Source organism: Antrostomus carolinensis, unplaced genomic scaffold (genome assembly GCF_000700745.2).
Source record: "Antrostomus carolinensis isolate BGI_N321 unplaced genomic scaffold, ASM70074v2 scaffold16717, whole genome shotgun sequence".
NCBI lineage: Eukaryota > Metazoa > Chordata > Aves > Caprimulgiformes > Caprimulgidae > Antrostomus > Antrostomus carolinensis.
Window position 1 is genome coordinate 18,953 of NW_010325533.1, and position 11,667 is coordinate 30,619.

At 39.9% G+C, this 11,667-nt stretch overlaps 1 protein-coding gene across 1 annotated transcript in view; it reads left to right on the plus strand.

Annotated features, from left to right (window-relative positions):
• The window catches only part of POP1 (POP1 ribonuclease P/MRP subunit), a gene marked incomplete at its 5' end in the record, with an annotated part of 20,193 nt that extends 16,939 nt beyond the window's left edge, over nucleotides 1–3,254 (plus strand). Inside the window, 3 exon segments of the mRNA XM_029085789.1 lie at nucleotides 1–17; nucleotides 1,418–1,759; nucleotides 2,583–3,254. The exon segment at nucleotides 1–17 is cut by the window's left edge and continues 33 nt beyond it. Coding sequence (XP_028941622.1) covers nucleotides 1–17; nucleotides 1,418–1,759; nucleotides 2,583–3,246 — 1,023 coding nt within the window.
• Between the last annotated feature and the right edge of the window lie 8,413 nt (nucleotides 3,255–11,667).

Consider the following 11,667-nt stretch of genomic DNA (forward strand, 5'->3'; position numbering starts at 1 on the left):
CTTGAAAAATTCAAACGGTAATGTTAACTTCAGAATCGATTGCAAGAATTTAAAAAGTGAATGCTGCTTAAAATATTCCCTTAATTATCTGTGTGTTCTTTAGACTTTGACTTTATTAAGATCTTTCACTAGTGTTTTAAATCCTAACATTATAAAAAAGAATTGGCTGTTCAGCCTGGACAAAAGAAGGCTTAGGGGAGATCTTATAGCGGCCTTCCAGTACCTGAAGGGGCCTACAAGAAAGCTGGGGAGGGACTTTTTACAAGGTAGTGATAGGATGAGCGATAATGGCTTCAAACTGAAAGAGGGTAGGTTTAGATTAGATATTAGGAAGAAGTTCTTCACTGTGAGGGTGGTCAGACACTGGAACAGGTTGCCCAGAGAAGCTGTGGATGCCCCCTCCCTGGAAGTGTTCAAGGCCAGGCTGGATGAGGCTTTGAGCAACCTGGTCTAGTGGAAGGGGTCCCTGCTCATGGCAGAGGGGATTGGAACTAGATGATCTTTAAGGTCCCCTTCCAACCCAAACCATTCTATGATTCTATGTATTTAACAGCAAAGCTCTGCTAAACAGTGCATGTAAATTAACTAAAACCTTCTAGTCCCAGAGGTGTGCTCAGTTCTAAGGCTGTAACAAGGCTGCATAACAACAAAATACACAAAGCTATTTCAAGCTCCCTTAGCAGCAAATGAGGGAGGAGGTAAGAGAAGGCAAAGGCAGGATATCAAAGTTTGTACTAAATGTTAAAGAATAAAGTGAATGAAGAGACACATTTCAGTGTCCACTTTTTAAATACCAGGTATTCTCAAGTTTGCCTTCACTACAGTAAACACAGAACTCTCAACCATGAATATGGGGTAGCTGGAAGTGTTGTCTGCACTAACTGGTGTTGGCTCCCCTTCCAGCTAGGAGGGGGAAGTAGAAGTTTAGAGGAAAAGGTGGTGGTGTCAGTCACAGTAGATATAAGTAGCCATCATGGCTGAAGGGATGTGATGGTCAGCAGTGTTGTCTAGAAGTGTAACCCTCTTTAGTGTGAGGGTGGTGAGACACTGGAACAGGTTGCCCAAAGAGGTTGTAGATGCCCCCTCCCTGGAAGTGTTTAAGACCAGGCTGGATGAGGCTTTGAGTAACCTGATCTAGTGTAAGGTGTCCCTGCTCATGGCAGGGGGGTTGGAACTAGATGATCTTTAAGGTTCCTTCCAACCCAAACCATTCTATGATTCTATGATTCTATGATAACATTCTTGCTCAGTGAGTTTGCAAAGGGAATGCACAGTTAACTTTCTGTTCTAAATATTTCATTTCAAAACCAGAAAACATTATTAGGCCAGCAGGACAAAGCAGACAGCCTTTTGAAGTGCTAGGGACTGAATAAGGGCCTAGGAAAAAATATTCTTACCTACTTGATTTATCATTTAGACGTCCACCTGCAAAAAGAGCAAATTATGTGAAGCTGGGCACTCTGTCACCTTTCATCTGTCCTTGGGGGCAGCTGACGAAGAACTGGGAAGGAAGAATGAAAGCTTCAGGAGAATTTGTACATCCTTCTTCCCCACACCCTGAGTGCTGCACAACTGAAGGGCATAGCTTTTGTGAACCTAAGGCAGAAGTGGTCAAAGAAGCTTCCCCTGAGACTGGTGAGGTAGAGGAGACCATGGGTATAACAAGCTCTGAGAGTGTCCTAAAGACAGATGGTGTTAAAGGCACACAAGACTTTGATGAGAGAGGTGAAACTATGACAAGTGACTTTATTGTTCTCAGGTATGTCAAAATGATACGTGCATGTGAGGTGTTATTTCTTTGTTGGGAATTACTGAATTGGGGAAAGGAAGAGCTCAGCCTTGATTATTAAGATGAAACAACTATTTGATACAAATACAGAGAGGAGATTAAATAGGTTTGTTGTAGATCAGAATTTGCAGTTGAGTGGAAGTCCTCCTGCTTTTCCCTAGCAAACTTGGTGATTAGATGAAGTAAATTTCTTAAATTATCTTAAATTTGACACTCATGATTATAGTGATTTCTTGGAGTTGGGATATCCTGTCTGCCTCCAGGTGGATGGAGCTTTTAGAGGCTCCTATTTGTGATTTTAAAACGGTTTCTGTGTAAATCAGCTTGCATTCTCTTTTCTAATACATCATCACAGGTGGTTCTTGTGCTACTTAATAAGATCTATAAAGAAAATAGAGAATCCCCGGCATTCCAATGCAACGCATGAGGGCAGCAGCAGTGTTTGGAAAGTGCCTGAATGCGTCTTTCATTTTTGTGTAGCTATCAGGGGAAGAAAACATTGGCAGTTCTGGACTGCATTAATGTCACTGAAGGTTTTAGAGCATTTGTGATTTAACAATTTTTGAGAGTTTTAACAAGTAATGTCTCCTTCTGGACAAATAGCCTTGCACATGAATTCCACTCACGCATGTTCTTTTTGTGCTCAGAGTGATACAGATGCCAGCCTGGAAGGTTTCAGAAAGCCCCAGGGCTTTTTAAAATCACGGTCTTGCAAATATGCAGGGTGTTGGATTTCTGTTGTTCTACTTGTTCATAACTGTCCTTGATGCTTATTTTTCAAAATTTTTAATAGGAGTGAGAAACTACTAATGCAGATAGCAGCCTGGTGCTATCCCACTGCTGGAAAAGATCGTCGAGTCCGCCTTATTTCTCGACTGGGACAGAAGGAAATGACTAAAGATGTCTTTTTGCCAATCTTGATGAGCTATCCAAGGGCTCTAGTATGGGTCAACTTGTCTCTCTTGAGAAAAGGGAACCCTGAATTACATGCCATGATTTGCATCCCAACAGAAGATGACTTGCTGCATCTAGGCAAAGACAAACTCTTCTGTGGTCCTCAAGAACCCAGACATCAGGACATATTCAAGCACAAGGTACAGAAACTAAAAGAGGAGAAGAAGAAGAAGAAGAAAAAGGATAACATGAAGGCTCTGGAAAGTGACCCTCTGAATGTTCCAGATAGAGAAACAACTGAGGAGCATGAAGACCTCATTCTTGGTCTGTGGTCAGACTCTCTCCCAGATGTCACTTCCCATTGCTCCAGAACTCTCCTGGGATATGTCACTCGGGGGGATTTTTCATTGGCTGTGGGCTGTGGAGAAGCACTTGGTTTTGTTAGCTTGACAGGGTTACTTTATATGTTACACAACCAGCCAGCAGATAAAAAGGGGCTCGTTTTGTTAAGAACTCCAGCATCTTTACAGTACAGGTTTGCAAGACTTACTATTGAGGTTTAAGTGTCATTGCAGTGTCGTAGAATGCCAAAAATACCAAAGAATGTTGTGTCTTCTGTGGCCTTTCTGATATGTCTCAAATTTGAGGTGATTTTGAGCCCCAACATCATCTTGAGGATTATGAAATAATGAAAAAACTTTGTAGCATTATTCGTGAAAATGACTAATGCATAAACAGACCTAGTATTACTTTTGATGTCTGCATTGCTAAGGATTTCTAACATTAATGCGTCCATTATCATGATCTTTATCTCTGAAGAAGCATGTTGTTCATTTTTCACCTCAGAGCAGTGGATGCTGTAACAGTACACAGAAAATCATTTTTTTCCTTTTAGAAGTCTTGTGGTCAGATGGATTGTAGCTTTCCAGCGCATTGTTCACATGTAAGTGCATGTGATCTGGACTGGTGTCTACAGCAGGTGCCTTTTCCTGATTCTTTGTGTCTGAATGCATGTGGCTGCAGTGGAACAGAGCTAAGTAGACAAATCTATTAAGAAACCAGAAGGGTACTCACTTTGGTGGAAAAGCTCTGTGCTTAAATGAAATGCAAATAAAATATTGCCTGGCATATAATCTTAAATCATAGCAACTGGAGCTTTAATTGGAGAGCATATCAGTCTCTCACTAGTCTGAGAGAGAAAACTCTGTTTTTGAAAGGAAATAAAGCTTTCAGATGCAAATTGCTGTTGGTGGGTCAGCATACCTTTTCTGTTAATAATAGGGGATATTTTGCTTCCTTAAAACATGAGGTTATTTTTGTAGGGAATGTGCTGGGATTGAAGGTTTCTTCATTTTACTCTATGGTTTATGAATGTTGTTCAAATTCATAAAATTTGTTTTCTGGTGGGGTGAGGAGAGAAGGGTGTTTGATTTGGCTGTGGTGAGGTGGGTTGGTTGGTGTTGGGGGTTTTTTAATGATAGCCTTAAGCTTCTAGCCATTCTTGAATTAAGCAGCTTGAAAATGAGTTTGCAATAATACACTGTAGTTTACTAGCAGCATGATACAAATATATACCAGTTGGTAAAATTACCCTGAAACGATCATGTACAAATAAAATTCTAATCTATTCTTGATTCAGGAGTCTACTGGCTAAGCTTGATTCTTTAAGAAATAAAATATAGATCAGTTAATGACCTAATTTGCAGACTGGTACTTACAAAGACTAATTCCCTCATTTATAGTTTTGTTTGAAAAAGTCTTAAGTGAATAGATCAATGTTGTTTTGAGTTGTTTGTTGGAGGAAGGATTTCGAGTACCTTGCCTTCGCAATTATTAAAATTTAGGACCATTGTTGGATTAAATGGGGTACAAACACGGGGAAGGGGAGAGAACATCTGATCTCATGGGAAGTATGGGAAGTGGAGCTCTATATATACATATATATATATATATATGTATTTTTTTTTTTTAAGTCTTCAGAAGACTGGTTTAAGAATCACATGCCAGCTGGAGTTACAGCGGCATGTGGGACAGAAAGATGCGGCCTCCAGCACAGCTGGGACTACAGCTCTGTGAGGAATCATGCCTAATGATTTCTGAGCATCGTTCACCTTCTATGCACCTGAAAAGGCAATCATTGTCCCAGAAAGGTCCAGGGAAGCGTCTGCATGGAAGCCAGCAGATGGCCCCAGAGGAGAAAGCTTGGTGCTGTGTAGAGCTGGATTCACACGCTCCTGCTGCCGTGTGACTGAGTGCTGCAGCCTGTAGGTATGTGTGAATGTGGAGCCCCTTAAACATTACAGCCTGGCTCCTCTGATCGAGTTCTCTCGTGGTAATAATCCTGGATTTAATGAACCTTTTGAATTCTGAACCCGATTGAAATATTTCTAGGATCAGAGTTTCCAGAGCTGTGCTGCATGGGAAGAAAGGAGGGGAGGTGATGTACAGATGGCTTTTTCCTCCCTTTGCCTCCCTTATCTTCCTAGTAGATACATATTTTCTTGCCTCACTAGACCTGGCTTGTGTGTGAGAAAGAAAGAGGAGAAGCCCCCCATCCAAGCTATCATTTTTTCTTTTCTGCTTGTAGATCTTTTGTTCACTGAATCTTTCCCAGGTTTTTTTTAAAAAAAAAAACAACAAAAACATCTGGAGTCCTTTTTCTTTTCCTGCTATTGGTAATTTCTGCCAGGTTTTCATTTTGATGCTTCCTGTTACTTTTCTTTGATTTCCATTCTCTATTTCTGATTTATGATCCTTCTCTCTGGTGAGCCAATGAACAGAAACTGGAATCCAAGTGCATCCTGTTCTGTAGATCTTGTAATATTGTTACACAGTTGTTTTCCTTTAAGTCAATGATTTATGTGTTAAGACTTCACTCTCCTTGTAAAATACACTGCAAGCCCGATAAGTTAAAAATGCTCAAAACCCTCAGCCAAAGTTTGTCAGAAAAATACTGTGACTTTATGTAGCTGCAAGGAAATTTTTATCTGTGGTTGGGGTTTCCAGATTCTCAGTGTCTCAAGGGTAACTTAGTCATAAAAACCATGTCAACACCAGATAATCAAACTGCAGATAATTAAACCTGTGTTTTCTGTGCATCAGCTGGACAGTGTGTCTGTGTTCATCATGTGGAATCAGGTGTAGCTTGCAGCACACATCTGTTCTTGGGCTGTATCTTACTGCAGTTACTACAACTATCCCAGAGCATCTGGATCAGCTCCTGAGCATTTTTGGGAACCCAGGAAGCTCTTGCTCAGTGAAAGATGCCCTCAAAAGCTCTCCAGCTCCCATGCTGTTCTCCTGATAACTTTCTCAAAATGGATGCCAGCATGAACCCTTAGCTCTCGTTCCTTGCTTGGCAAGAGCTTTTGGAAGCTGATGTGAAGCACAGAAGGCAATTTTGGTGTTATCTGTAGCACTGTGAAGAGCTCAAATGCTTCCATGCTGCTCCTATAGCTCTACCTGCAGCTCCCTCAGAGCAGCTGAATAAACGTGGCACTTGAGGCTCACCTGGTGAAGGGTCTTTTCCATGCCTGAACCATGACTGGCATGGTAGTTGCCTGCTATGTTAAGGCAGGTGCAGTTACTAATAGACCTATCAAGCTGAGGGTCTTATGGCTTTGAAATGCACGTTCTTTACCGTTGCAAATCCAGAAAATGAGGTTGCATAAAAGGGTGGTGATTAGACTGTGGAATGAGGTGAGGTGAGGCAAGACCCTGGCCAGAGTGAGGTGTGTTTGTTAAAGATGTTCAGGGCAATCGGTTTGTTTAGTGGCGCCTAAGTAATGGAAGAAGTTACCTGGCAGAAAGGCAGCTGGGGTTGTTGAAACAAATCTGTGAACATAATTGGCAGGGTGACAGACCTCTTGCAGGGTGACAGACCTCTTGCTGGAGGTAGAAGCCTTGGGGAATCATGGCACACACAGACAGAGGGTAGTCAAATGCAGCATGACAGTTTTCTTTCAGTGCTCTAAATCTGGAAGAGCCCAGTATGTCAAACCTGATCCATTCACATGTCCACGTGAGGTAGGTAGTAGGAGCAGAGCTCAGGGGAGTAAACTACTAAAGGCAGGTTTCTGAAGTGCTAAGACTGAGAAAAGCAGAAAAGCAATAGCATTCTTTTATTTTCCAAAAATACAACATGCAAAAAACCCAACCCCAAAGCCCCTGAAGTGCCATGCTTCTTAAATGCTCTTCCCAGAGGTCAACAATCTAAATAGTACCTACAGTTTACCTCTTGCAAATTCAACTCAGCTGTACTAAAATTTTTCTTTGTGAACACTGGTCTCACTAAATCCCTGCAAGAGCAAGTGATCTTGTACTGAATAATGGGAACTCTGTGAAAGGACAGAGGGAATGGGCTGAAACCATTTTGTGGCAGCTTTGAAAGAGCCTGCTGGACCCTGGACAATATAAAATTAGTGAGTTCAAGGTAGTTTGCAAAGTAGGTTGGGTAACAAAAGAACAGAATAGACAAAACACAGCTTTCATTTATTGCATTGGGTCTCCTTAAGGAAATACAGTTTCTTCTATAGTAGGAAAAATGCCTACACAGAATTTTTAAATTTATTTATTTATTTTTTTTTTAGAAACTCCAAGATGTGCGTAACATGTAGCAGCATCAGCTTGCTTGACACATTTTAGCTGTCTTTTTGTCATGGGTTTACAGCAGTGCTGCTAATCTGACAGCTTTGCACAGCTAAGACCAATTCTTAAGAAACAGAAATAAAAAAGAAATCCAGGACACAGCAAGAATAATGTAGAGAATGAAAAAGCAGTCTGAAGGATAAGAGTGGCTCAAATTTCATGATCCAAATATTTGAGGATTTGCTGTAATTTCTAGAAAGGATGGTGCAATTCAATATTTCATTTCATCTCAAGAAGATCAAATAAATAACCAGGATAAGAAGGGCTGTTTCAGCTCAGTCCTTCTCTCAGCATCCTGTTCTTAGCCCAGAAAATTCTTCTTTTAAAAAGAGTACAATGGTTGTGATGGACTTGAGAGCCCATGCATCTGTAAACCCATGTGCTCATCAGGGCTCACTCTCAAACATCACTTCTCTTAATTTCTGGTTTTGTTCCTTTTTTTCACATTGGGTCATATCAAAAAGGTTCTTTTAGCAAAAGGATGAAGTGGAAGCAAACTTGGACAGGCAAAACCTGAGCTATTTAGAACTTTATCACTCAAAAATGAGTTTAAATGCCATTTCACAAATGAGCCACCTCCTCTTCTCCACTTAAGACACCCCATTTGTTTTAACTGTGGCTCTAGTGACAAATCCTATGTGTCTACAGTTGTAATTAATTATAAATAACACACATACTTCTGAAAAATCTTACCCAAGTTGTACCAGGTGTCACCCAAGGCAGCTTCACCCACGTATGAAGCCACAGAATGGGTTGGATTGGGTGAGAAAGTGGGACCACAGGCATCAGAGTCTGCTACTTCTCCTTAGCACTCAAAAAAAATTCAGAGTATGTGCACAGAAGAATAAATTGTAAATCTACAATTAAGAATACACTTTACAGATGGGCAGTTGCTTAACGCAGCGATTTTGAATTTATTTTTTTTTAAGATGCATGTGGAAGTAGTTTTGATGCAGGCCAGCAGGAAAAAAAATAAAGGGTTAACAATAGATAATTTATTTTCCTGTAAGACAAAATGTCTTAAAGGAATCAATTGCATCCAGGTTTTCTGAATATTTTTACAATGCAATAATTCTTGTAAGTTGGCAAATATATCAAGGGGGTTCCAAATTAAATCACAGAAATGTATGAAATTGGCTAAAAACTTGTCTTTTCAAAGAGAATCAGATGAAAATAAGCATTAGTGCATTAATAAAATAGTAGTCTGGAGAAAGTCTTAAAAGATAATTAATTGTAGTTTCTATTAGTCCTTTTAAGACTTTCCCTGAGCTACTGTATTTTGAAGCGTTAATGATTCATGAGCATTAGAGTAAATTTGTTTTAAAAAAAAAAAATTAGCCATAGTTTCTGTTAGTGTCTTTTAAGAACTTACTTTTTTGCCTATAGGTAGCACACAGTGGCATAATTTCTTAAATGGCAACACCAGAACTATAGGTTTGTGTAACCTCCAAACCTGATGCTAGGAGCAAGGAGGTTTCCAGGGCAGTGCCCAACCTGGGTGCACACGTTCAGCAGCTGCCAGCTGAGACAGGCGCTGGAGTGTGAGAAAACCACCTCTGTCCAAATTGTTCCTGGAGCAACGTGCCAGCACCTTCCTGTTGAAAGCCCATCCTTCCTGTGCTGGTGGCGAAGCTCTGGAGTCCTTTGATGTTGGAGAAGGAAGGGTGAGTCTAACAAGTAGCTCGGAGATCCCAATCCAGGCATTCTGGGTCTTTTGCCAAAACAAACAAACAAACTAATGAAAAAAAAAAAAAAAGAGATAAGGAAAAGGGAAAGAACAAAAGAGAAAAGGGAAAGAAAGAAAGAAAAAGGGGAAAAAAAAGGAAATTAGCAAAAACCATAATTTTTTTAGGTTAGTAGGCATGCAGAAAGCTAGTTTTAGTCCACTTTAAGTTGTCCAATGAAACCAGAAATATCCAGAAAATAGCAATTCCCTGCCTGAAGGCTGGTATCTCACATCGTATGAGGTCAGCCTCTTTTTGTTGTGCAACATGCAGGTGTAAAGCTAGAGCTCACCGATGTTAGAAGATGTTTCTGTGGAAGTGTTTGCTCATGGGCAACCACAAGTGACACACATGGTAAGAGCCTTCCTGATGAACATACCTTTAAATAACTTTTTCTCTTGGAGCAAATAATTTTCTGTGATTGCCTGAGGAGCAGAAGGGGCTTGACACAACTTTAAAATAAAAACCTCCAAAGCCAGAGATGTTTTTAATCTCCTGGTAAAAGCACTGTGGTTTGAAAATTGAGGTTTTTTCTTTATTTAGAAAGGTAATTTGAATAGTATGCTATATTTTAACTTGTAAAAATGCCTTAAGTTCAGCTCCTTTTTCTTAGTGGAAAGCACCCTTGCAGCCTGTTGATGTTGCAGATGCAGTAAAATAGATCACACAGAAAAACAGAAGTCCTGGGAAAGGCCTCCCTGTATTACACAGCATAAAGGCATTAAAATCCTGCAGCAAGATAATGTTTGGCAAACATGTTCTAGCATTCATATTTTTACACAAGACAGAAAGATGCACCAAGTACTTTTTTCTAGCCCATCTGCAGTATATCAGGCATCCCTTCCAGGGCTAGAAAGGTGGATTCAGTTCCCACCTGGAATTTTTTCCAAGACCAGTACTCACATAGGACAGTGAGGAAACCGATAATGTGCCACCAGCAACACAGTCTTTCAACTGCTTCTCTGGATGGGCACTAAACCCAGTTCTTGGAGTCTGCTCTGTTAACAGTAGCGGTCATTCAGTTGCTGGTTTGATTTTTTTTCTATTTATTTTTTCATGATTTTAGAGCACTAGTTTTTAAATTGTAATTCTTTAGACTTGGGATTATTTTCTATAGCATACACTCTTTAATGTGTACATGAAAACACATCAAATGAAGAGTTAGGTATAAGAAGTCCACAGCATTAGCATGTGTCTCAAATGACAGATCTCTTTCAGTAGCTAAAATGCTTTTTTTTTAAGAGCTAAACATTCCAACCCAGCAGCGTGAAGCTGGGCAGCACCCCAAAGGGAACCTCAGCCCATGGGGGGTTTGTGTCCGCAGCCTCCACTCCTGTTCTCGTCACATCCTTCCATGGTGAGGTTCTCTGCTGAGTTCCCCCCATGAGTTCGTACCCAGAGACCTCACTGTTTGGTGTGGAACAACTTATTTTTTGACAGCTTTCCTGTTGCAGTGTAGTAGAAACCACAGAAGAAGGAATGACCACATTTATACTGTATCTGTGTTTTAAAATCCACTTTGGTTCTACTCTGAGTAAATTGTGGCCTTCATTTTGAAATACTGCTTGGTTTGGGGTTTTTTTTAAATTCAGATTTTCTTCTGTAAAAGGCCGTTAAAAGCTGAAAGATTACTGTCTCACAGTACAAGAAGGGATGCTGTTAGTCTGGCCAAGCTGCTATCAAAAATATGCAGGAAATAAAACATAAATTCATTTTTCTCCAAATGTTTTCTACAGACCAGATCCCAGGCTATTAGGTTAACTCCAGGGACTATAGAGACAATAATTTGAACTAGAAGTCCCAGGACAGTAGCCAGGTTTCATGTGGTCTTCAGGGATGGGAACAAAAATCCCTACCAAAAATAATAACTTCCCTTTCACCATTGAAAACTGTGAACTCCACATGTCAGCTAGATTTCACAGTTTATTAAGAAACAAGAGAGGTGACCTCTTCTATCTGCAAGGTCATTAAATTGATGAGCATTAAAAACTGATTCTTATCCAGATCCATTTGTAAAATTAATTTGCATATTTTCAAGAATATAAATGAGTCTATGGGGACCTAGACTGGATACAAGCTGCAGTATCTGTTTCTTCCTTTTCAGTCCTTAAAATCTTAAGACCACTGAGTATTGAAAAACATTAAAACCTTCAGCCAACCTCCTGACTGAAGTTTGAGCCTCCTTTTCAAACAGGAGCGAAACAGGGCTTCTGACCTCATGGACAGGATATACTTTTATCCCATAAGATAAAATTATAGAAAACCCTTAAAAGATTCCCCTTTGAACTTTGATTGCTATAATTAAAATTTCTTTCCTTTAGGATATCACCCATCTTCTTTCACAGACTGCAGTAAGCAGCCTTCAATCAATTGGATGTTTTTCTGTATGTACCTTCAGTTTTTGTTATGGTAAATTTTTTTAAAGTGGAAAATACAAGGAGGAAGAATGAAAAGCAGACATTTTCTCTGACACTTTAGACTTCCAGGTATTTTTTTTTCCCCAAATATGAAGCAATATATCTTACAGAAAAATCTATAGGAGCATGGTTTTCCAATAAATTGAAATATTAATTTAAATAAAAATTGCAAATAGTTAAATAAAGTTGCCTGGTT